The sequence below is a fragment of the Rosa rugosa genome, chromosome 5 (genome assembly GCF_958449725.1).
Source record: "Rosa rugosa chromosome 5, drRosRugo1.1, whole genome shotgun sequence".
NCBI lineage: Eukaryota > Viridiplantae > Streptophyta > Magnoliopsida > Rosales > Rosaceae > Rosa > Rosa rugosa.
The window spans coordinates 26705250-26732100 of NC_084824.1; the positions used below are offsets into that span (position 1 = coordinate 26705250).

General features: G+C 39.2%; 2 protein-coding genes and 1 long non-coding RNA gene across 8 annotated transcripts; all 3 read right to left on the bottom strand.

Moving 5' to 3' along the window:
* Positions 1 to 6273: 6273 nt before the first annotated feature.
* Positions 6274 to 9364, bottom strand: LOC133712658 (uncharacterized). Of its 6 annotated transcripts, none has more exons than XR_009847533.1 (5): positions 9091 to 9364; positions 8786 to 9009; positions 7183 to 7908; positions 6690 to 6870; positions 6274 to 6565 (listed from the first exon to the last, which is right to left on the bottom strand). It is a non-coding gene; the product is annotated as an uncharacterized LOC133712658 (long non-coding RNA). The 6 variants fall into 6 exon arrangements; XR_009847534.1 differs by having other exon boundaries at positions 7183 to 7936; XR_009847531.1 differs by having other exon boundaries at positions 7183 to 7281; positions 7751 to 9009.
* A 2683-nt stretch (positions 9365 to 12047) lies between these two features.
* LOC133710475 (outer envelope pore protein 16-1, chloroplastic-like) lies at positions 12048 to 13758 on the bottom strand. Its single transcript, XM_062136545.1, has 6 exons — positions 13547 to 13758; positions 13411 to 13462; positions 13278 to 13309; positions 13056 to 13089; positions 12857 to 12924; positions 12048 to 12311 (listed from the first exon to the last, which is right to left on the bottom strand). Exons 1-6 carry the CDS (start codon positions 13631 to 13633, stop codon positions 12153 to 12155), a joined length of 432 nt encoding a protein of 143 aa, XP_061992529.1. The 5' UTR covers positions 13634 to 13758; the 3' UTR covers positions 12048 to 12152.
* Positions 13759 to 19891: 6133 nt separating this feature from the next.
* Positions 19892 to 20820, bottom strand: LOC133712805 (cysteine proteinase inhibitor B). The gene has a single exon (XM_062138915.1). The coding sequence runs from the start codon at positions 20729 to 20731 to the stop codon at positions 20339 to 20341; it is 393 nt and encodes a 130-aa protein (XP_061994899.1). The 5' UTR covers positions 20732 to 20820; the 3' UTR covers positions 19892 to 20338.
* Positions 20821 to 26851: the final 6031 nt, after the last annotated feature.

Consider the following 26851-nt stretch of genomic DNA (forward strand, 5'->3'; position numbering starts at 1 on the left):
AACAAGTTCATGTAGCAAAGGAGGGGTGATTTCACAGCAAGACATACTCCCAATCGGTAACCATTGTTGTTGGTTTTTTTTTTTTTTTAAGGAGAAAAATAAAATTACAAACTGAAATCTCTAATACAATCAGACCTAAAACTATCGAAATTAAAAGCAAAGAGTTGAAAGGGGGAGTTTGTTTGCCCACGTCATCGGAGAGTCTGAGCTATGACCAATGTTGACAATGGCGTCAGCAAGAAAATTCGCTTCTTGAGGGATGTGGGTTAAGGCTAGGATATCCTTGATCAAGGTTCGCAAACGACAAGGGGAAATGCACTTCTTGTTAATGGCGTCAATGATCAGCTTGAAATCACCTTCCACAATGATTTAGTTTTGTGGCATGCCCTGAAGGAAATGCTTTGCTTTAGTTATAGCTTTGCACTTTTTGTTTTTTTGTTTTTTTGTTTTTTTGTTTTTTTGTTTTTTTGTTTTTTTGTTTTTTTGTTTTTTTGTTTTTTTGTTTTTTTGTTTTTTTGTTTTTTTGTTTTTTTGTTTTTTTGTTTTTTTGTTTTTTTGTTTTTTTTTTTTTTTTTTTTGTTTTTTTGTTTTTTTTTTTTTGTTTTTTTTTTTTTTTGTTTTTTTGCTTTTTTGTTTTTTTGTTTTTTTGCTTTTTTGTTTTTTTGTTTTTTTGTTTTTTTTTTTTTTGTTTTCTTTGTCAGGTTAAATTGGCCTTTTCGATCCCAAGTTAATTCCTTTTTCCATTGATAAATATTGATACCTCTTTGTAAACACGAAAAATCCTGCAACGAATGAAAGAAGGACACGTGTACAAAATAATATATTTTTATTAATGAATTTGCGGGTTACAATCTCTGTAGATGCTCTTTCACAAGATTCTCCTCTGATTCGATCTCTGACGTTGATTTAATCCAAGGGTGGCGAGCACTTGATCTTGAATCAAACGGTTGCAATGTGGACTTCCTGCTATGTTGACAATTTGAGGAAGATGATTAACCAAGGGCTGTAGAAGCTTGATCTTGATCGGATTTAGGCCACGAGTGGTGTCACGTGACGAGTGTTCTTCGGCTTTGGTAGGGGATGAACCAACACGTGTGTTTGGTGCTTGTTGATTCTCCAAGAGCTTGATGAAGAACTTGTAGAGGATTTACTTTGTTGAAGACAACTTGAAGACGACGGATGATCAAGGGCTGTAGAGGCTTGAACTTGATCAGATTTGAACCCCGAGCGGTGTCACGTGGCGAGTATGGCTTTTGATGGTGGATGAATCAGCACGTGTGTTTGGTGCTTGTTGATCCTCAGCGTATTTGACGACTTCCGAGCTTGTAGGTGATTTCCACTGCTTGTCTGAAGTCAGCGAGGTGAAGAGACCGGCTATTTGGCAGATTGATGGTTCTTCACGAGCTAGGGAGACTTCTGAGCTTTAGAGAGGTTTCTTCCGTCTGCTTGCGTCCCTCTGTCTGTCGTCCTCGATGGTGTACTTGACTCAAGGGCGATTGACGCTTGATCTTGAGTCGTATGATGGCCACGAGGGTTGACACGTGACGAGTGCTTTGGCTTGAGGTTGGTGATGAACCGGCTATTTGGCAGCTTGAAGGCTCTTCACGCGCTTGAGGACTTATGAACTTTGGGAGTGATTTTTCTCTCCTTCCGCTGAAGTCCTTCTCTTGATTTGAGAGGGGCTATTTATAGTGTCAGCGCCTCTCTCAATTTGGAATGCCTTGATGACACGTAATTAATTGTATTTTCCTTAATTACGTAATCAAATCAATCAGCCCTAATTAATTGATTTAATCACGATTATTAAGGAATTATCCAATCAATTTGATGGCTGATTTTAATTGTATTTCATTAATAGCATAATCAAATCAATCAGCTTTAATTAACTGATTTAATCATGACTATTAAGGAATTAGCCAATTAGTTTGATGGCTGATTTTAATCTTGATTATCAATTTAAATAAATTGATATCTAATCAGCAGACGAGATTTAATGCTTGATTTTATTCGGAATCAATTAATTTGATTGATCCGCTTTAATATCAATTGATTTAGCCGGAGCAAATTCATTTATTGCCGTCGAGCCTTTCATGTATCGCCAACTGTCATTCTCTGAGTCTGCGTGATTTTGCTGACTCACAAGCCATGTGGACAATTTGCGGGACCCACATGCTGACCTAAATTTGTTCGGTCATAATTTCAAGTGGTGACCGAATTATTTAATGAATTTTATTTTCATTAAATTTTTGGTGTCTACACTCTTCTCAAGCTGAAATTATCGACTAAGATTGGGGATGGCAATGGGGCGGGTTGAGGATGGGGATTACAATACCATCTCAATCCCCGGGCTCATTCTCCACCGTCATCCCTGCCCCAATCCCCAATAAAAATATATTGGGGATTCCCCGTCCCCATGCCCATCCCCACTATGAACTAGGCACCAAAACCCGCCCAAAATACTCAATAAGAATTTAATAAATAAAATAATTTTTTTCTAATATTTCTTTTTTAAAAATCAAAATCTACATTAAATAAAAACAACATGATTAAATTCATAAATCATAATTCAGTGAGTGCAAAAGTCAAAAAGTTTCTCATCCCAATCTTAGTAAATATATATATTTGTGATTTATATTAGAAAAATAAATTAATATAAATTAATATATATATATACACACACAGCAAGGTTCAGAGGCGGACGTCCGTGAGTAGGCAAAATGCGGACGAAATACGTGTCAGCTAGCTAATCAACTTAGTTTCCATGCGGGTCCCACCAACATCATCTTCTCTGTTTCTCACCCAGTCTAATTAGTCAGTGTTGACTCCAAAGGAGGAGAGTACTTGCGCCTGATCATGAGCTCCTTCGTCTCTCCGATCTCCAAATCCAGTAACAAATTGATTAAAAAGTGTAAACCTTGAAATGGGCAGGGCCTCAGTATCCATATATACACCACCGTTCTCACAATCCCATCCCCTTCGAACCTCTCGTCGCCGACATCGAGTGCCGCCGCGAGGACCGCAAATGGGAGAATTTGCACTTGGATCGAGACTCCGCCCCCACCGCCGAGTTTGAGTGGAAGGATTACATGGAGAAGTTCAATGTCACCAACAGGCCGTTGGTCTTGTTGTTCCCCAAGATTGATGTCGACCCCGTCGATGGCTTTATCAGCGAGCACGAGTTGACTCAGTGGATCTTGGTAGGGAAACAACCAGATCAGCCTAACGCAAGCATAGCAGATCAGATCCCAACCAGAGGAGCAATAGATTGCCCCAAACCAAATTTCAGAACCATACATAACATCTTCAGTCAAAACCAACAAACCACCAGGCAAGAACTTGCCAGGTAACAAGGGAACCAAAGAAAATTGAAAAAAAAAAAAAAAAAAACAGAGAGATCGAGACGAGCAGCAGCTATAACACCGTCGTGCCCATGTTGGACTAACGATATGACGCCGAAATCAAAGTTCCGATTAATCGGTGAATTTTCGTTTAAACTTAAACTGAAGGTTGAAGAAGATGTGCATATGAGATATGAAGAATCTGAAATTTCATGAGTGGGGGAAGGATCGAGTGAAGGGAGAGAGACGAAAGAAAGAGTAGAAGAAATCAAGAGATGGAAAAAGAACGGTGGAAGAACAGAGGAGGGTTGGGATATCTGAAAATAATCAGGGAGATTTGGAAGATGAGATTGGGGCAGAGAAGGAAAAAACAAAACAAAGGAAATCCTCTTCAGATGGACTGGGTGAGAAAGAGAGAGAGAGAGAGAGAAGATGATGTATGTGGAACCCGCATCAAAATTGAGTTTGTTGGCTGGCTGACACGTCATTCATCCGCATTTTTACTACTTCACGGACATCCTCTTCAGATCCTTGCTGTATATATATATATATATATATATATATATATATATATATATATATATATATATATATATATATATATATATATATATACACACACATACAGATCCTATCCAGAGCGATGCTTCGCTCTGAAATTTCAGAGCGAGGTTAGGGTTTAGGGTCACTTTTCGGTCGCATTTCCACATCTCGACCGTTCAGTTTTTAGCTACTAATGTATAGATCATCTCTGCAAAATTTCAACCAAATTGATGGCCGTTAAGGCATTGATAACTGCCTTAAAGCTAGTACGGTTTAGGTTGGACAGATTCAATTCGTCCACTGGTTTAAGTGAGTTAGATACCTTAAAGATCATCAATTTGGCTGAAATTTTGTATAGATGATCTATACATTAGTACCTAAAAACTGAACGATCGAGATGTGGATATGAGACCAAAAAGTGACCCTAAACCCTAACCTCACTCTGAAATTTCAAAGCGAGACCTCGCTCTGGATAAATATATACATATAATTGGGACGGGTTTTGGGATGGGGTTCACAATACCATCCCCGCCCCATCCCCAATCTTAGTTAACGGGCCCCCATTTGTCCCCGAATCCTCCCCCTATTAGGGACAAGTATCCAATGGAGCTCCGCTCTGCTGGAGATTTTTGTCATCCCTATCGCTGATTTTTTTTTTTATACAAAAATACTGGACAGAATCTGTTTTTCTACTTTTGTGTAGTTGGCACTTCTGATCTAACTTTTTGTGATGTCGAAGTTACAATTTAACAATTACTTATGCATATTTCCAGCCTTTATTCCTCCTTGATGCTGCATTCAACTCCTCCAGTCATATTTTTTTTGCCGACGAACCTGCACAAGGACTATTAGCACAGGCCAGACTTACTGCAGCACATTCATTGAGCAGGATCATCCAAATGGGATTCATATATGGTTTTAATGAGGATGGAGTGGGTTTTTTGCTGTTTATTTGTGGAAGATAAGAGTTTCTTAATGCTGCATTCAACTCTTCAGAGAACCTGCTCTTGTTAGCTGAAAGCGCATGAGTTAAAAGCCTCAATTACCCTTCCCACCAATCCCGGCCTTCTTGCAAGAAGCAATGTAAGTGATAATATGCTATGATCGCCGTGAACTTATATTTTGATGTATTTTGATAATAGCTACTCTTCATGTATATATATGGATCTGATGTACAATTGGGATTAACATATGGTGGATGACATAATTATGTTTAACATATGATATGTGCAGTTTGGCACTATCTTGTATGTGCTTCTTCTTCTTTTTTTCATTGTATTTGCTTTTGAAGAGGCAATGTTGTATGACTTGACCTTTCCGAAAGTCTTCAAGTTAGAGCTAGTAACCAGCATAAGAGCTGTTAGTGTGTGTTTGTGTAAGACCTATTAGCTTAAGCTTGTTACTAAAACTTGCCTGAATTGTTTCAAAACTTCGGATAGTAGCTGTTGCTTTGCGCTGCTCAAGTGGGAAGATTACTTACATATATATCAGGATGTAGGATCATCTAGTCTTTGTTTTCATTCTGTATGCCATACTCATGAGACAGCCGATTTCAAACTTATGACTTGGGACACTAGTGCACCCTGGTGAATGTATTATTTGTTTTAACCTGAGGTACTGAATTTGTTACTCGTTTGATTCTGTGATAACTGCAGAACCCTTTTTTATTTTTTTATTTTTTTAGGATAATAATAGATCTGCAGATCATATTAATGTAATACCAAATTTCAACATCCTTTTAACTTGAGAATATGCATGTAGATTTCTTATAATATGTAAAACCATATAGAGACTAATTTATCTATGTGCATAACTATACTTGTGTCCGATCACTAGTACAATATTCTATATAGATAACGGTTCCGCACCGTTGTCTGCAAAAATATATATTCGTTGTCTAGGTGAGTGTTGTCTTTTTACGTTTCACTCCACAACAGTACTTCACCGATGTCTAACATTATAAAGCACAACAGTTTTTAGTTAGAAATCGTTGTAGCTATACATAGCACATACCGTTAGCACTAAATACACCGTTATGTATGTAATTATTTAATAACGGTTTTTACTTAGAAATCGATGTGGTAATATAATTTTCACATTACTTTTGGCATTCGACAACTTTAAAACACAACGGTTCTTAACCAAAAAAATGTTGGCTTGAAGAATTCTATACATCGGTTTTAAGTTGAAAAATGTTTTCCAACTTCATTACACAACAGTTTCTCATCAATAACGTTGGTTTTGAGGAACTGTTGCATCGGTTTCTAAATTGACAATGTTGTACAAAACGATGAAGATAGTAAATTACAATCATTTGTAGGATAAATCCATTGTCTCTACTAGCCAGAGAGACGACGATGTTTTTTCAACCATGATGTAGTGCATCAATTCATGAAATTAAAATAAAATTGCAATATATTAATAAAGAACTACTTCAAGTAATCACATTTACAATGCTTTCGCGGTTGAAATTTCTTGAGTGAACTTTGCAAAAGTGAAAGAAACTAATATATAAAGTACTTAGCTGTCGTATAATGGAAAATGTAGTTTTGCTACTAATTAAAGAAGTTTCACTAGGTACATAGTTAAAGCATAGAACTAAAGATCCAAATTGCAAAAGAACAAGAGGTCCATGTGAATGAACAAGAGGATGTTTGTGCTTAAAGTTCACCAGATCCCAAAACCTACAAAAAAAAAAAAACGATAAAGTTTACATAACCATATTCTCACTAACAAACTATATACTCCATATTGCAAGAAACAAAAAGCATCAAAACAGCATATGTGCAAAAGTGCTTATGGAGGTACCCTTACATGCCGGGGAATCTGATAGTTTTAGTTATTTTAGTTCATCACCCAAACTCCATGATTGATCTGCCACTAACACAGAAGCATATAACCAGTTAAATCTCTCCCTCTCCTCTCCCCCTAGCAACTATTATGTTACCTGGAAATTGATTAGCATAACTTGCAAGTTGCAAGACACAATCTGTAACACAGACCAACCAATTTTGATATGAGTACTCTATAGCCAGAACATAAGACAAAACAAAGTACCTTCACAGCAAACCCAACCAATTTTACTGAAACAAACCAAGAAGTTCAAAAGATACATAAAAGTTATATCAAACATGAAGGAGAGAAAGGACTCTGTTTTCTAAGTGCATGAGTCTGCTCTGTTCATAGTTTGATATTATTCAAAGTTACACCACTATTGCAATACTAATTGTTATTCAAATAATGAACCAAACCAACCCATTCTTAGGAAAAAAATTGCAAAAACGAAAAGTGCATAGCTTACAGATTTTAATTCTGGTAAAATTGTCATGTGGAAATGTTCCGAGCAATGATCAAATGAGTGCCATACTAAACTCTGGAGCTCCTTGAACAGAAATTATAGCTTCAAAAGAAAAAATGAATCAAACCAATGGAAATCATAATCATGATGACATGAAAAGGAAAATACAATTGTATTCGATGGAAAAGGAGAAGAAAATGAATAGCAAAAGTTAACTGGATTAAAAGAATTAATCATCGCTTCAAGATACCAGCAAAACTCAGAAAAAAAAAAAAAAAACAACAGGAAGTAAAAACCAATCAACAATCATCTTTTCGAAAATCTTATACTCGAATTTGCAGACCGAGGAAGGATTTCCTTTCCTCTCGTTGGGCTGCGTTTCCCTTTTCGATATACTGTATCAGGATTTGTTCAGAAATAGAGATCAATTGGAAAAAGAAACCACAAACATATATGACAGTCATCAAACCATAAAGAAAAAAAAAAACAGAAAACAAAAGGAAGCAAAAACCAAAGAAGAATACATTTAGCAAAAAAGAAGAATACATTTAGCAAAAGTTGAGAAGAATACTCTTAATTCACAAATGAGTTTGGGAATGATTCCTGCGAGTTCCTTAGCAACCAATGGTAGACCATAACACTGACCCAGTTCTCCACTTGCTTAGTCCAAATTCTTAATATAATCGCACCAGGCAGTGGTACAGAATACAAAGAATACTTAGACGTGAACTGAAACCGGTTGATGAATAGTTAATACCTATATATTCACTACATTAATTAATGTCAATTACACGGTGCATTCAGGTATTTATTTTATTCTAGAGGATTGGAAGCCAGATTACATGGATCAAGACGCTTCCACCATCCATAATATAAGATTCCTATAAGATGAAAAGAATATAATACCAAATCTAAACTGAAAACGAAATAAAACATTCAACACTCACCCCATAAAACAATCAATCAAAGTAATATAATAGATTGAATGGAAACTATGTCTAACACTACCAATTACCAGAATTGATAAAATGAGAACAAAACTGAAAAGGAACCATATGATAGAGGAAAAGAAAACTAAGCTATTATAATTAACCACTGCTGAATGCCTTAATTAAACTTTGGTGGCTCCACTGTTCAAGATAATGGATAATATACCCTTTCCAAGTGTTTTAGGTAGTCTAAAATCAAACAAAGGATATTTTAAAGAAGATAGACAACCAATTCCCACTCTTCCTAGTGTAACAATAACAACATACAGAGGCCTTAAAAGCATGATTCAAAGCAAGTGGAAAAGAGTTTGCTGCTTATATGTTAGTTCCTAATTTGGTAAAAATTAAAGCAAAAACAATTTACTGCTCATATCTTAATATTGAACCTGGAAGCCTGTCTTTGTGATATAGATATATTAGACCATATGATATATAGTCTAAGATGACGATAAGCAAATCTCTACCACTGTTCAAGGTAATGGATATATGAGAAGCAAATCTCTACCACTTTCATCAACTTACTAACATGACGATATGTATATCCATTACATTTAACGGATTCTACAGTTGTCATTGTTTCAGTCCTTTCCTAGTTTATAAATGCGATGAAGAGGTACCTGAAATCAAAAGGCGCTTTATCGGTGGCGGTGCTCAGTTTGAGAGCGATGGGAATCTGAGGTGCGACCCTACGACCGAGCAATTGGGATGCTCCTGCTCCTGCAGTAATACGGACTTCATTTTCATTCGGTTAACTTCACCGCATACAGCAGAAATATGAAGATAATGAGAACATGAATACTTGCTTTCACGCTGCGCAGAAAAGATGAAGATACCTGAAAAACTGAAAGAACACCAAATAGAATACCCAAATCAATCGAAAACGAAATCTCAAAATTACCCAATAACAATTAGCTAGTCTCACCTTAGGTGAATCTGCAATCACCGATTTTGATACTAAATTTTTTCTCTTTATCAGTTTGATTTTGCTCTACTCCTCTCTCCGTGTTTCTTTTCTCCTTTTATATGAATGGTAAATCGAGAGAGGGGTGAATATCTGATGAAACCATATCTACTCTGATCATCTCCCACCGTCCCATGTCGTCTTCACGTCTTCTTCAGTGGCAGTTGTTCTTTCCTCTGGAGATGGTGCTAACTGCAGGCCTCCACTTTTCTTTTTTTCCCGGCGAATGTATTTATATTTTTTTCATTTGTTTTTTGTATTTTACATTGCTTACCCTCCTTGATATTCTTCACAGGATTGAACTTTTTTCTCTATATCATGGGTAGTATGGAAAGTATAAAATTTGGTGAAACTTTTGACACCAACACTTTGTTAGTATCTATAGATGATGGTTTCAACCATACCGTTGTACAAGTTAATGAGAAAACTTCTAACCAAGGGACCAACACTCTGTCAGTATCTATAGATAACGGTTTTGACCAAACTGTTGTACAAGTTAAATGATAAAATTTCTAACCAAGGGACCAACACTTTTTTAATATTTATAGATAACGGTTTTGACTATACCGTTGTAAAAAAAAAAACCACAACGTTTTTTATTAAACCGTTATCTAGGTAACGTTGTCTATTTTCGATTTTGTACTAGTGGATATTAATCAATCATGAAGGAAAAGAGACGAAAGTATTACAGAGTATCGAGGTATGGTCTTACTAGTCTTGTGGAGGTGCTTACCTTGTTCATATATGACTGAACATTCAAAAATGGTACTACCATTTGGGTATCGTTGGTCTTGTAGATGAACTTTCACCATATGTATGTGCTCTACTCTTGTTTTTTGGTGCGAGTTTAGGGGTCTGTAGGCAACTGTTTCAAGTCAAATTTTTCAGTAAAGCAATGAAAAGCTACAGGTGTATTTGTGTTCTTTCGTATATGAGTGCATATATTCGGACCTGTGAGACCAAACATAGAGGCAAGAATAGAGGCGTGCGAGCTAAAGTACATGCAGAAAATTATCTTCTATCATTTGTTGTTACTTAATTTGAATACTACGCTGGTCCGCAAGGGAAATCCGGAAATGGGAAAAACTTCTCCCTTTCACAGAATTGACTTCAAGGTGAAGCTTAACGCTCAGTCCACTCAGTCCTTAAGAGTTTCAAAATGAGCTTCTTTACAATAATCTTGTGATAGCATGCGTGGATAAAAGAGGTACAAGGCTTCCAGTTGAGTGCATGAAGAAAATCAGGGAATTGTGTCATCCCATTTCGCACTTGGTATTTAATCGACTCATTATTCTGCATTCAATCCATAAGGCATAAAAAAAATGAGGGCAAATTACTGGTCACACCCTCATCTTTTTGGGATTCGACAGTTCAGTCCCTCGTATCGTAATTTTAACAAGTAACTCCTCAGACATTCAAATTTCACACAATTAGGTCCAAAATGACGATTTTACCCCTTACTTCATTTTTTTTTTTTTAAATTCTTCTCTCGTTTTTTTTTTGTTTTTTTTTTTTCTGCTTCTCTCACTTTGTCTCTCTCTAACACCACCTGCGCACTCTAGCATTCCCCACCTTCTCTCTCTCTCTTCCCTTAACCAATGTCAACGACCACCCACCACCACCATCACAACCCTCATTCTTCTCCTAACCTACACCCCCAATGTCCTCACCCACTCCCCGCCGCCGCTTCCCGCCGCTGTGCTGGACCGACGACGAGGCCCAAGCCCTCATCTCCGTCTTCAAGGACAAGTGGTCCTCCCTCGGCCGCACCAATCTCAAAGCCAACGACTGGGATGACGTCGCCACCACCCTCGCCGCCCAATTCCCCCTCGTCTCCCCCTCCAAGACGGCCGCGCAGTGCCACAACAAGATCGAGAAGCTCCGCAAACGGTACCACTCCGAGAAGCAGCGGGCCTCGACCCGACCCGGTCGGTTCTCGCCATGGGCTTTGTATCGGTTTATGGAGGAATTGGAGGGCGAGTCTGGTAAGTCGGGCCACACGGCCAGTAAAGGTGAGGGGAATTCGAGTTCTAGGTTTTTAGCTGATTTGGATGAATTTGTTGATGTACGGAGTGGTGGTGGTGATGCTGGTTTTCCTGTGAAATCATTAGGTCATAGGAATTTGGCACCTTTGTTTAATCCTAAAATGAAGTTGAAGAAGAATGAAAGCTCAGGGTATCTTCGAAAATTCGAAGGAGTGGATTCTAGTGGTGTTAAAGATTTGGGAGGGGGTTCGCGTTTGTTGAGGAGTGTTAGATAGGTTGATCCAGTTGAAGAGACGGTATCGTCGATTCAGTTGCTTGGGGAGAAGTAGGAAAAAAAAAAACAGAGAGAGAGAGACAAGAATTAAAAAAAAAAAAAAGGAAGTGAGGGGTAAAATGGTCATTTTGGACCAAATTGTGTGAAATTTGAATGTCTGAGGAGTTACTTGTTAAAATTACGATACGAGGGACTGAACTGTCGAATCCCAAAAAGATGAGGGTGTGACCAGTAATTTGCCCAAAAAATGATACCGAAGGTCCTCACTCAGATGTAAAGTGGCTACACATGTTTAATGTGATGAAAATGGAATCCAAATAGCAGAATATTGAAGGACTGATGAAGGTATACCCAGATATGAAGTGAGCAGAAGTTCAGGCAGACCAATATCTTTCTATATAATAGCTATGAACGTTATATATGGAATAATACGGAAGACCATTTGATCTTGAAATTTGAATGGTTTTCAACAAAGAGAGTTGGGAACATGTTCAGTGTGTCAGCTTTCCCTTGTAACTCGAAAAATACAGCTACCCATACGTTGGTAATGGATAGATTTCGCCCATTAAACTTGGCCGACTGGATATGGCATCACATCCACATACAATCACACAATCATCAGCTAGCATCAAACATATACACATGCACAAAGATATTGGTCAACAAGAAACATTTGATGATCCATATCCCCATTACCAATATTCAGAGTTTAGCTGAAGAACCAAGTCATTCTAAAAAAAAAAAATGAAGACACTGAAAACCTACTACTTGCGGAGAGATCCTGTGGCCCAATTTCTGAGGAATAATGCAGCACCTGCAATGGTACCTGCAACCATTGCATCCACCATAATTTTGTCCTTGTTGTTTTTGTTCACTGCAGACATCACAGCCCCTGTCATTGCACCCGCAATCATGGTATTCTTCTGCAATATTGAGGAAACAAAAGACTAGCTGATTGATGATTAACATGGACATCAGAAAGTAAAGATTTGACTGATTGAATTCGCATGCCATCAGAAAGAACTCTATAATAGTTTCAACCTCACGTCTCAATGATCAAATCTAGTCTTGGGATGAATTAGGAGTTGAAATAGGTATGCACATAGGATTGAAACAAAGGGAAATAGAATACTCATAATACTTCGGTCCTTTCACCAGTAATACTACATATGCTCTCCCAAGTGTAATTTCAGTAGCTACACATGCAATCCTAAAATGAACCATTACAAAAATTATGACTAGTTGAGGATCGATGGTACATAGGTAGAATCTTTAAAAAAGTAAATGGAGATTCGGAAGCAATCTCCTAAATTATAAATTCAGAATCAGCATGTACAAACTGATATGAGCATTATGACCAATTGAGGTATTTGAGGAACATAGGAGCTTCAAGCTGTAAAGTACAAACTATATCTTTAGTGTTAAATGGTTCATATATAGTACAACAAACAATAAACAGCAGACATACCCAGTCTCTTCTCCCACGAACACTCTCTAGACCATACTCTGTCGTCACAAAAACTCCAGCAACAGTTCCTGTCAGTGTAATCAAAGTAATTGTTCATTTTGCAAAAGGAAGGAAGCTGAAGCATGAAGCATGAAGCATGACTTGCATGACTTCATCCATACATAACAAAGTTTGCTTACAATGAAACAACCCGACTTACCATAATATGCACCTTCCTTACACATATTCTTCAACTACAGAAACAGTATTCTCGATTAGCAATACCGAAAACATATATTGTATAAAACCACTGGAGATACTGAAACCATAATTTACAGTAGCCACTAGACACTAGTTTCAATAAAATCATAAAATTCGAAAAACATCTGAATCCAATGAATCAAACAATGAAATGCTGAAATTCTGTTCTGGGTTTACTCACAGTGTACTCAAAGTCCTGACTTGAAACGCTCCCTGCAAGAGTATCATTTGGCATTTGGTAACTTTTTCAACAGTTTTCATTGTCAAATTTTTTCTGGGTATTTCTACAATCAAAAGGAAAGTAATGAGAATACCCCTTTTGACGGCATAGTAAGTATCCTCTGCAGCAGCTTTGGTAACACCGATCTGAAACAAACAACAGAAATGAAAACCCAGAAAAACAAAAGGCGACATTTACATTGGGTGGAAAAGAAGAAAGAGAAAACATACGGTTGCGCTCTTCAAGAAAGCATCGGCGATGTCATTGAGCAATGGACTACCCAGGTCTATTGCCCGGTCATTCTTGGGGCGACTCATCTTCTTCGGCTTACTCTCTCGGGTATTGCGGTAAAGCTTTGGTACGAGTTTCAACTGGGTATGGCTTCTCTGAGTTTTTTACGCAATTGGCAGATTTACCTAAATGCCATCGTGGTTGTATTGAGTCGGTAGCCTTTTTTATTTATTTTTGTCCTCAACATGAAACCTTCATTCACTAATGCGCATCAAATCATTGTACACTGATATCAGTAATCAGTATGTTCATTGTACAGTGTACACTGTGTGATGATCGTTTCAACACAGACATCTGTATCAAGTTGTATTAGTTATGAAAGTGTAGTTGTATAATTTTCATAAGAAAAAAAAAATTTCATGTTTAAATAATGAAATATTTTATTCAACAGCAATTCATGTGGGTCCAATTCTACTGATTTTATACGTTTATCTGTGTGTAATAGTCTTTCACACGAATATCTGTGACTGTGGAATAATCTGTGTGACTAAAATTGTGTGAGTTGTCCATTTTGCTAGTAGTGTGCCAAAGGCAATAATAGCAGTGCCCCGATTATTCCATATTGTATTTCTTAACAAGTTCATGTAGCCAAGGAGGGCCGATTTCACAGCAAAACATACTCCCAATCGATAGCATTTGTTGTTGTATTTTTTTTTTTTTTACAAATTGAAACATCTAATACAACCGAACCTAAAATTATCAAAATTAAAAGCAGAGAGAGCTGAAAGGGGGAGCTTGTTTGCCCACGTTATTGGAGAGTCTAAGCTGTGACCAATGTTGGGAATGGCATCGGCAAGAAAGTTCGCTTTTCGAGGGACGGGATAAAAGAGATCTCTTCGAAGTTGTCAGCTAGGCTAAGGATATCCTTGATCGATCAGGGTTCGCAAACGCCAAAGGGGAATGCACTTCTTGTTAATGGTGTCAATGATCAGCTTGGAATCACCTTCCACAACGATTTTCTGGTAATTGAGGATGAAAGCATGATACAGGCCATCTCTAACTGCACTACCCTCAACAATGGGGACCGAGAAGTTACTAATGGCTCTAGAACCTGCAAAAATGGGGGAAGCATCGTGGTCTCTTGGAACAAAACCGGTAACAACATGCTTACTGTTGATGACAGACCCGCCAAAGTTGAGATTGATAAAACCGGGAGGAGGAGGGGACCAACGAATGATGTTGGTATGCGAAATTGAAGGTCTATCTTTCGTAGGATTGTTAATTCTAATCGGACTCAGATGCAGTAGCTGAATGAACAACCATAGAGGGAATGGTTATTTTTTGTCTTAAGATAAAGTTGTTCCTGGCTTCCCAGAGCTTCCAACAAATGATAATAAGATTTTCAGTAACTTGTTTCTGGTGGCCAAACCTGAACCAGGAGAGGAACCAGTCATCAAAATAAGAGTAATTCTGCAAATTAATACTAACAGCTTGCCAAACTCTTGTAGCAAAGGGGCTGGAGAAGAAGAGGTGGTTTAAGTCCTCATCCCCTTGGCTACAATGAGGGTAGCTAACATCACAATTTGAAGCAAAACGGGCAATTCTTGCTCTAGTTTTCAGTCTTCCCCTTGTCAAAAGGCAAGCAAAAATCTTAGCTTTTGGAGGGATGTTTAATTTCGAGATTTCATTCAAAAAATTTCCCCTTGAATGAGCATTATTAGAATCAAATTGGAGCCAAATAGCAGACTTAATAGAGAAAATTTCATTTGGGGAAGGACCCCAAACAAACTCATTAAAAGAGCTTAAAGCAAGTAAAGGAATACTCAAGATTGAATTAACAATATTAGGATCAAGAAAACTAGAAAGTTTGGGTTTATCCCAGCAATACATTCGAAAGGTAAACACTAACATTTTCATCAAGATCAATATTGCCTCTTCTATTAGTAGGCACAAGATTGATAATAGGAAACTGATAAGCCCAATTGAAAGCCCAGAATTTAATATCTTCTCCATTACCCACAAGTCATCTCATACCTTGCAGAAGAAGGTCCCTACTTTCCAGGATTCCCTTCCAGGCCATGGAATGGTTGGTCTTAGCTTTCAAGTAAAAAAAGGGTGTTTTCTCAGATACTTTCTCCAAATAATATCTACCAACCAATTGTTCTTGTCAGAGATTATCTTCCAACCTAACTTAGCTAGAATAACTAAGTTGAAATGAGCAGCAGGTTTGATGCCTAATCCACCCATGGACTTGGGGAGACAAATCTTCTGGTTCCAAGCTACAGGGGGGAATGGCAGCCTTTCCCCCAAAAGAAATTTCTCGACACTCGATCAATAGCTTTAGTAACTTTAGTAGGACATATGAAACAAGATAAAACATGATTTGGCATTCCAGATAAACTAGACTTAATAAGAGTTAGTTTCCCATCTCTAGAAAGAGTAGATCTTTCCCAACCATTCAGCTTGTTTGAAATCTTTAAAAGCAATTCTTTGGCATTTAAAGGATCTTTGCAGAAAACAATGTTGTGAATTCCTAAGTACTTACCAATAGTACTTTTTTATGCTGAATTCCTAACCTAGTAGTTACATCAGTTTTGCAACTATTTGAGATTCCAGAAGCGAATAAATAGAGGACTTCACGCTCCAAGTTGAAACTCAGCACAAATCATTATATACAAGGAAGAAATCATTTTCTATGACCTATTGGAAAAAAATCATCACCTCCAACACTCATCCTATAATGACAAAAAAATCAACAAATAGAATCTTGAGTATTGCTCTGCAACAAGTTCCACATGATAGACTAAATGCGGAAGCTCATTTAAAACTTTTGATGTACGGTGACCACATAGTTAGATTTTTTCTTTTTCTTTTTTGAGAAAATAGAACATGCCAATAGCATGCCCCGGTTCATAGATCAAGAATAGTATAGAAGACTACTCCAATAAAACATTTCTGCTCAGAGTAGTCTATGCCGCATAAAAATACCTCGCCTTGCAGACAATATATTTTACCTAACTTAAGACGTCGAGCACGCAATTGTGATACGCTAAAGCTAAGTACTTCCACAAGACTCATAGAGCTATTCTTACAAGCATAGACAATTGATGCTAGGAAAACCTATTAAGCAATTATTGGTTCATTACCCTTGGACGGGTTGGAACCATTGACAACCTCAACTATGGTAAATTCCGGCAAGCCATTTACCAACTTCTCCTCTTTTCTTGGAGTCTTAATCTTCTTTGATGGAGACTTTTTCATAGGAGAAGCTTGAACAACCTTGAGCTCCTTGGTCTTGTTTTTGGCACCTTTCGGCCTACCCCTATTCTTCTACTCCTCCTTGACCGGTTTCACATTGCATAAACCTATTGTCATGACATCCAGATTTGTTCTGCTAACTGCCAAACTTAGTCTCATCTTCTTTGGAGAGATCCTATCCTCCTCCACACGCTTTCTACACATTCCACAGCTATGAGAAGTCACTACATTGCTTGGTATCTGATCTGCCGAGCTATCAATCCCAACTGCACCTTGATCCGAGCCATGAGACCCTGGCACACTACCACACACCAACACATCAATATTTTATTTTGTCTGCACATCTGAGCTGCCCTCTCCACTACCAGTAGAAGACTGCCAGCGTATTTCCTTCCTCACCTTAGGCTTAGCAGCCGACAAAAATATCTCCAAACCGGATTGGAGAATAGTTTGTGTTCCAGAGACCAACACCGGTCCAATATGAGGTGTCACATCCACTCAATTCAGAGCACGCTCCAGATTTCGACGTGCTGGAGAAGAGTCAGTTCGCACCTCCTCCAGCAGTGGAGTTCCAGAGCAGGGTAAGCCTACATGAGTGACAAGTCCGCAATCCCTACACCCGCCATGAGATTCTCGAAAAAGAAATCCAAATCCACATCAATACCATCGTCCACCGTAAAACTACGCCTGAAGATGATAGGTTGCATCAGATCCAGTTCAACTCGGATCTGGATTCTCCCTGCATCAAACTCCGTTGTGTTCTTTTGAACATAACGACCCATTGCACTGCCAATCCTTCGGATACAGCGATCAGTATGGAAATCTAGCGGCAATTCCCGCACCTTGATCCAGAAGGCTAGGATGGTAAGTGGGACATCCTTGATCGCTCCAACACCATCATATGGTGCCAGCACCACTGGAGCTCTATCAAAACCCCACGGACCACCTCGGAGAATCAGGTTACGATCATTTGGGTCTGACAAGGTAAAGAGAAATCAGTCATCATGCTCCTCAATGGTGTAGCTGCCATTTAACCGCCATGCTCGCCGGAACATCCCCATAAAAGACCGCTTATTGAAAGCTCTTGCAGTCAACAATTTTCCAACAAGATATGTCTGAGAGCGACGCAGTCCTTCTCCACGAGTAGGCCGCAAGTTCACCGGCCGGCGTACATCTGCCAGTCCCAGGAATGCAGCCAGACGAACAACCATTTCATCAATGTCCTCCATGCAGTCCGCGATAAGTTTTGTGAGCTAGGGATTTTTCCTCTCTCTCACGTTTATGCGGCTAGGTTCTTTATTCAAAACTGTGACCACATAGTTAGATTGAAGTATAGGGATTAGCTTTTATTTTAATTTTATTTCCTACTAGTTAAATTCTACTACAAATGTAACATCGTGTGTGAGATTATTTTTACAGATGAAGATCTCTTTATATTGTTATCACATTATCAACAAAGTTAGCATTTTTATCGAAAAAAACATATGTGAAAACGAGAAAAATTTTACGTTATACAACTTTCTTAGAGAAAAATATACAAGCAGTACCCGAATTAAGGCCCACTCTTAACTTCAGTACTCGACTATGCAAAACTATCACTTTGGTACCTCATGTTTGAAGGACCCAATAATGGTACACGCCGTCATGGACGGCGTTAACTAACAATCCACGTGCTATATTTAGAGGGGCATTTTAGTTATTTCGTTACCCAAACTTTCTCTTCTACATATCCCTCCTTCTCCTCCTCGTGTCCTTCATCTGGGTTTTGTTAGCTTGTGATTGGAAAATTCCAAAGCACTCGAACATACAAGAGCTCTCAAAACCAATCAAGCAAACATTCCATTAACCAGGAAGAGAAGAATGGATTTCAGAATCATGGGTCTGGATGCTCTTGACAGCTCTGCAAGTTCATGAGGAAGTTTGCACTGCCCGCTACCGCCACCACATACATCTTCCCGCTAATCTTTGTCGTCTCCGGCTGCCTGCTTCTCTTCCTCGTCGCTTGTTCGCCGCCTCTCCACCACCACAATCACCTCTTGCTATTGTGTTTCCACGCCGCACTACTCACTTACTCACCTCTCCTCCAATTTCTTCACCTCCGATTAATTTGTAACAGTTTGGATTGAAGAGGCTTTGCTCTACTTGAACTTGAACTTGAACAGTGAACCACGGTGGTTCAGTAACTCCAAAATTCCAATTTCTTCTAACCACAGTGAGTTGAAACCAAACCGTAGCCGGAAAACATGGAAATTTGCAGCAAAACCAAACATCTTCTCCTCTTCGATTCTCTCTCCCAATTTGACAGATGGACAAGAAGGTACCATAGGCTTCTTCACCTTGCCAAGACGAAGCTACCGCCACCGGTCTCACTTGCAGCAGTGGCTAGTGTAGGAAAATATGCCAGAAAACCCGAGAAGCTTTCGGGCTTTGTCCTGCCATCGTCGCTGCTAGTTCGGAGAAGGGAGGACCGAGCTTCGCTTCGTGCCGCCTCGAGGAAGCTAACGACGCCGGTGCGACTTCGGCGGTGATCGGAGAGTGAAGAAATCTTCGGTTCCTCGTCGGAACGAAAACGAGTCGATGTTAGAGTCGGTCTGGGTTTGCAATTTGATGCATCTCGAGCTAATCCAATACCTATTAACCAATTCAACATTCAATCTTCCTCTCCCTCCTTCCTTCCGTATGATCAGACAAACAAGGAGCAATTATGGGTGAGAGGATATCTCACCTGTTACAGAGAGAGAGAGAGAGAAGTGAGGGAGAGAAATCAAGTTGGTATGAATAAAAAAAAAATCTGGGTTAACACATCTAGTGACCAAAATACCCCTCATGATTTGCCACGTGGCTTGAGACTTAACGCCGTTATTGACGGCGTGTACCATTCTTGGGTTGGGCTTTAAACTTGAGGTACCAAAGTGATAGTTTTACATAGTCGGGTACTGAAGTTAAGAGTGAGCCTTAGTTCGGATACTGTTTGTAAAATTTTCCCACTTTCTTAATATAAGTAGGATCGTCTAGGTTTATTTCTTTATTTATTTATTTTTTTTTCATTTGTATTTTGTAAGATGCATGAGAACAAGTCCACTATGCCAATTATTATTTTCATTTTTATTAATAGTTTCTGCTCTTGTCATTCCTTTTTTCCTTTTATTTTACTTCTACCCAAACAGAATTCTAATGCACGACATCAGAAACCCCTCTGCAGATCTCCAACTTTTAACTCGAGCAATGCATCACCTCCTCAATTGAGTGATCTCTAATTTGCTTGAACTTCAAATCACGACCAAACATTTTACTAGCAAATCCCAACTTTCCAGCAGAAACAAACTTGGTTAGAACACGAAAAATAAGGCAGCAGAGATCGAGGAGCTATTCATTTATTCATTCCAACAAGAACTGCGTTATAGATCCAGACAGAATATCACACAGTACCCCCAGAACCATCAGATGCAACTAGATTAGTAAAGAACACCACCTATTATCATTAACACAGAAATTAGAGTAGATCACACCCCTTAGTTCGAAAACTTGATTAATTAATTGTGAGGCGCAAAGTTGAGCAATCGCTTGGAGCGGAGCCACGGCTTGACGACAACCTGGGAATCAAACAACAAAGGAGCTCCTCCATTCCTGACGGTGGAGACCTTGAGATAGTACTTGATCCCCGAAACCACCTGAGTCTGCGCCTCCACCACCTCCCTGAACTGAAGCTCTCCGCCGCCGTTGCTCCGTAAGCTCTTCCTCTGCATGCGATTGTACTCCTCCACCGAGAACCTCCCCAGCTCCTGCACCTCCTTGTTCGTCTTCACGTCCTCGACCGGCCTCCTTCCGCCGACTATGCCACCGTAGCCGTGCGACACCGCAAAGAGGAGCGAGATCAGGACCGTCGCGGCTGCGAGCCTCGCCGCCAGTGATTTTATCAAAGCCATTGATTGTTTGAGAGGAAGGAGAGAATGAAACTGAAAGTTGTTGGTGATGAGGATGAAAGGGGAAGCGGTTAGGGTTATATAGGACTGAGTGAGTGGGGGGGTTTATGTTGGAAATGGGAGGGTGTTTGGACACGCAAATTAAGAAGGTCGGGTTTGGTGGGGCGCAGCCCCTTCAACGCAAACGGTGTGCCGCGTCGTTGCCAATATTCTCATTAGCTGGGGAAAACGATGCGTCAGAGACTCAACGTGTACGGCCAAAGGGCCGGACTGAATTGTGGACGGTCTTGTTATCAGACACGTACGTCACATCATTTTATTCAAACAAAAAGAGTTAAAAGTATAGACATGTTAACTATTAAGTTTTTTTGCATGTAACTCAGGAAGTAAATTTTCTAAACATTTTGGTACTTTTTTGCCAAACATTTCTAACACTCTAATTTCGTTAAAATCAGAGATATGAAGAATGGTACTTTGATTTTAGTTGTACCAAACATGCATAGTTAATCTGTTTTCAAAGGGTTCTGAGTGATTGGTCGGACGGGAGCAATAAATCAATACTATTCCTCTTGTTTGCATATTGTTGTGAGTTTTCTTTCGTGTTTTTATAAACTTAATTGAAATCCATTTCACATGGTTTTCTCTTTCTACTTGGGAGTATAGTATTTGATGGATAACAATCTCTGCCCAATAACAATAGTTCCATGAATTTCAGAAAATTTGGGTTATAAGACAAAACCCATGAGAATTTAAATTTTGGGAATTTTGTCTTCTTTAGAACACGATCATCACCGATGTTCTTATCGGCTTGGATTTTGGCGCCTGAGTGGGTATGGAGTACGTTATGGAGTGATGACAATGGACTGTGGTGGTGGCAGTCATTTTGTTTTCATGTGTATGAATGAGAGTGTGAGAGAGCGACACGATACCTGAACTTAATTGGGAGTGTTGCCACGTTGGAGGTTGCATGTTTGCAACTTGGTCAAGCCTTTTCTGTTGTTTGTTGTGCTAATTTGACAAAACCAAACCAAAGAGAGAACAAAAACCATGCGATCCGTTTCACTCATGTAAGAGCTTAGGGTAAAATCTTCAAACAGTACCCGAATTATTACCAAATGCACTTTTTAGTACCTATAAATTTTTAGAGAGTCTAGTGGTACCTACACTATTCCTCCGTTAGCCCCTATGGTACCTCCGTCCATTATTCCGTTAAAAATGCCTACGTTGCGGCCATGTGAGACTCATGTGAGTAAAATAACAAGGGTAAAATAGTATTTTCATTCATTTATAGAATTATAGTATTATAATATATTGAAGGTCTATAATTAAAAAGTAATTTGACACATAAAAAATAAAAATAATACCCAATCCGTTCTTCCCTATTCTCGGGTTACTTGGGGTAATTAATTTAAGTATTTTGTTTGTGTTTAGTTATTTTTTATAAAAATTAATATATATTCATTTGGTCAACTAATGAGATAATTTTTTCTCAAACAATTAATAGGATTAACCAATGGAAGTAGTAAGTAAATGGTAAATGTAGATATTCACTAATTAAATTCAATTCTAGCTCTTTTTTTTTTTAAACCAAGTTTAATTTAGTTTTATAAAAAAATTGTAAAAAAAAAAAGGTTTTTACAATTTTATCCCTACTTTAACGGAATAATTGACGGAAGTACTAAAAGGGTTAATGGAGAGATACTACAGGTACTACTAGACTCTCTGAAAATTTGTAGGTACCAAAAAGTGCATTTCGTAATTGTTTGGGTACCATTTGAGGATTTTACCCAAGAGCTTAATACATTTTCATTACTGAACTGATTTCATGTCTAGTTTTTTAGGCCCCGTTTGGTTGGCAGGAATGTCAAAATAGGAAAATGATTTATTTTCTTTTCCAAACTGATATGGAATGGAATAGGTTTTGGTATTTTCATGTGGGTGTTTGGAACATTACTGAAAATTAAATTATGAAATTTATTTTTCATTCCTATGGTAGTGTTTGGTAAGTCATAAGAATGAAATATAAAATTATAATTTTCAATAACACCATTTTACTAATTAAAGTAAAAATATGACATTAACTTATAAGAAATGTTGGTGAGAGAATATAAACTTTTTAGAGGGATAATTTATGTAATTTTGCCTTTGATGGTGGGAAATGAAATTAGAATATCACCCCTTATTAGGTAATTCAATTCAGGCTTTATGAGGGAGTCAATTTCCAGTCAAGTCTCATTCTTTATTTCCTTTCTAATCTCTAATTACAGCCAAACGAAAATGAAATTAATTCACGGTACCTCTACATGGAAAATGAAATTAATTCTTATTTCATACCATGATTTCCTGCTATCCAAACGGGACCTTAGCATTCTACATAGCATGCTGCTAAGAACCTCAAAATTGAGGCAAAAACTTGCAAGGTATATGATTAAAATGGTAATAGCCCATCTCATTGTTTAAGGAAATCTCTCTTTTATGTGTTTGGCTCAAACTCTAGGTTACTTGACCTAGTGGTAATAGGGTTAAATTAGAATGATCTAGATTCCTATTCAATGTACGATTACTTTCCTTGTACGATTGAGATTCTATGCATTGTAATCCTCTATATAAAGAGGCCCCTATTATCAATGAGAATACACAATAATTTCCTCTCAATTTCAGTTTCTCTAAAACACGTTATCAGCACGAAGCCCTAACCCTGAAACAAATAGCCAAACCCTGATTCAAGAAGCTAAAAACCTTGAATCCGAATACAAAACCTTGAAGCCTTTTCTGCCTCCACCTCACACATTGAAGAACTCGATCCCAGGAGTCCAGAACCGGCGGCCCCACCTCACGAACCGGCCACCGGAAGCTCCAAAAAACCCTCATCAAATATTTACCCGGTTCACCACCTTCCGGACTTCCGATTGCTACCAAATTTTTCCAGAAGTAGCACCTCTGACCCAGAAATCCAGAACCGGAAGAAATTACATGAAAACCGGCCTAAAACTTGCTAAACCGGCCGCCTGAAAAACCGGCAGAAAAGAAAAGAAAAAGAAAAGAAGAAGAAAGAAGCAGCCCAGCCCAAAAGGAAGAAATCAAAGCCCAGCCCAAGGGTCAAAGCCCAGCCCACTTACATCAGCCTGCCAAGTCAGCAACCACCACGTCAGCATCTGGACCCACTGCCACGTTATCTGCCGGACCCCATCGCCACGTCAGCAACCGGACCCACACTGCCACGTCAGCAACTGCATCAGCCTGCCACGTCAGCATCAGTCTGCCACGTCAGCAATCGGTGCCACATCAGCATTGCCGGTCAACCCTCCGGTCAATGCCGGTCAACCTTTTTCCGGCCATTTTCCGGCGACTTTTCCGACCACTTTTTCCGGCCAAATTTTCCGGCGACTTATTTTGAGATCTTTTTTACTAAACGTTCCCGTTTTTTAGAGTTTTAAAATTCAATTTCTCTTCTTTTCTCGAGGAATTTCAACCCCCCTTTCTTCTTCATAGGGGAGACCAAAAGCCGAACTGTGGGGGTTCGTGCCCACTCCAAGGTTAGAGCTTGTAGAGTCCTCCAAACTTAAGAGTTTGTTGAGAAGAAAACGATCGACCACACACATCATTGTTTCGATCTAATCCAACCCCTCTTGGAATCGAATTTCTTGGAAGCGACTACGCTCAGAAATTTTATATGTTTTCGTGGTAGCCTTTCACGCTCCGAAACTAACCCTAATTTCTTGTTCTCTTTCAGGATGAGTAACCTGAACAAATTGGACTTTGCTCCATTGGGAACAACTGGCTCTGAATATCACAGGTGGGTTCGTGATGTCCGCCAGCATCTCAAGGCCGATGGAATCCTGGATACGATTCTCGAGCCTAGCCAGGACGTGCTAACTGTTGAGCAAGCTCAAGCTTTGGAAGAAAATAGAGCAGCCTTAGAGGCAAATAAGGCGAAATCCATCATCCTAATGACTTGTCATATGGATGATTCGCTCCAGTACGAGTGTATGAATGAAGAAGACCCCAGAAGGCTGTGGGTCTCACTCGAAGAAAGATTTGGCAACGTCCGTGACTCCTTCCTTGCTTCCTGACCTAGAAGTGAGATGGCATAGCCTCCGCTCCTATGATTTCAAGTCAGTTCTTGACTACAACTCGGAAGCACTTCGCATTAAATCCTTAATAGAATTCTGTGGTAAAGAGATCACCAATGCGATGTTGATTGAGAAGACTCTCTCTACCTTCCCCGTTTCTGCATTAATGGTTGCTAAAAACTATCGAATTGATGTTACTGCAGGATGGATCACAAGGTTTCATGAGCTCATTGGAGCTATGAATGTCACTGAAAAGTATGACAACATCATTGTGAAGAACTATAATTTGAGATCCGTGGAAGTAGAGCATATTCCGGAATCCAATTATAGTCGTGCCCCTAAGAGAAGGCGCCAAGAGCAAAACCCTAACATTAGGGATACTTCTGGACTTTCTGGTCCATATAATCGCTCTACTTGGGAAGGTAATCGCCAAAATAGGCGAACACGGAACCGAAGAGGTCAACGTGGAAAGAGAGAGGGAGGCAACGCCTCTGGCCATGTTGGTGGCTCCACCAACACTAAGAGCCATCCTAATGACGCTTTCAAAGCGCCTCAATCAATGGAGTTTGAGCAAAGAGATGTATGTTCTCAATGTGGAGTGTCTGATCATTGGGCACACATTTGTAGAGCTCGTGAAGAACTTGTCACCGCCTACAAAGCATATTTGTGAACCAAGAGAAGCTCACTATGTAGAACAAGAAGATCAAGAAGATGATCTAGAGTGAAGGGTTGAAGACTACGAATCTGGCTGGGATCAATAGATCACCAATTATGTTTAAGTCTTTATTTTCCAAGAGATGTAGGCAATTGCCATATTATTTTTGTAGTAAATGCCTATGGTTTAGTCTTTCTTCAAAGTAGGCGTACTCAATGTAAATGTGATGTCTAGGAAGGTTTTGAGATAAGTGGTAATTAAGCGAGCTTTGCTCCAACGACATCTCCCTACTCACCTGGTCACATTTGCGTTGGAATTACCGAAAGAAGTTAGACGACTACCATTGTTTTGCATTAGCTAAGCATTTGGATTAGATTCTCCTAATGGTTAAGAGACAATGATGTACTCCGTTGGCTTATGAATAAAATTTTGAGTTCTTTTCATTATGACTCCATTTTGATTCATGAGCATGTTACTTTGTGACTACGATGGCTGGGCCATCAGTATTAATTCAAGGACATGGAATAGCCCAAGTTCTCTTTGCCAAATGGCACCTTGATTAATGTCACAGAAACTCTCTACGCTCCTAGGGCAACTCGCACCTATGGATAGCCAACGGATTCCATGCAAAAACGCATGTAGAGAACAGAAATGAGTTCCTTTGCAATGCCTCTAATGATTGCGAACGAAGGCGCATCTTAGAGAAGTTTATGTGTCTCTCTAGTGGACTCTATGTCACTATTCGAGCTATTAAATCCAATAATGTTATGAGAGAAGATCTCTTGGATTTAGACACATATTGGCTTTGTCTCGACAGGATAAGTCACCCTGGTCATGATATGATGATCCGTCTACTAAAGACTTCACATGGACACCCTCGAGCGAAATGAAGCAAGAATCAAAAATTGGTTCCTGGACTTAGCAAGACCGCAACAATTGCAGCATCTGGCGCTGCAGCTGTCTTGAGGCGCCATATGGCCGCCCAAGTCCCTTGTGACAACGCCATATATGGCGCTACCCATGGCCATGACGCCATGGATGTCAATCCCCATGGTTATAACGCCATGGATGCCACTTCCCATGGTCATGACACCATGATGGGTGATGTAGTCACAAACTTTGCTTCAATATGCGTCTCAAACGCTCAGGCCCAACCAAAACTCTCCTTGGTTGCTTCTAAGGCCTCTCGCTCATTTTACGAAGCCACTTCCTTAGGAAAATTAGGACTGAGACCGTCCTATGCAAAGGATATTAAAATACTCATTATGTTCTTACATAGAATCCGTAGGGATTCTGTGGACTGATTCCACCAACTTGCGGACATTTAAATATCTCATGATGTTGGTTGATATGCAAACACGCTGGTCACGTGTTGTGTCATTGTCCACTTGTAAT

Bases quoted from the DNA above. Each gene is read 5' to 3' on its own strand.
- LOC133712805 (XM_062138915.1), bottom strand. From the start codon at position 20,731: ATGGCTTTGATAAAATCACTGGCGGCGAGGCTCGCAGCCGCGACGGTC.
- LOC133710475 (XM_062136545.1), bottom strand. From the start codon at position 13,633: ATGAGTCGCCCCAAGAATGACCGGGCAATAGACCTGGGTAGTCCATTG. The intron at 13,463-13,546 runs GTATGTTTTCTC...TGTTTGTTTCAG, and splicing joins CTTTCTTGAAGAGCGCAACC to ATCGGTGTTACCAAAGCTGC. The intron at 12,312-12,856 runs GTATGTCTGCTG...TCAATATTGCAG, and splicing joins TTCGTGGGAGAAGAGACTGG to AAGAATACCATGATTGCGGG.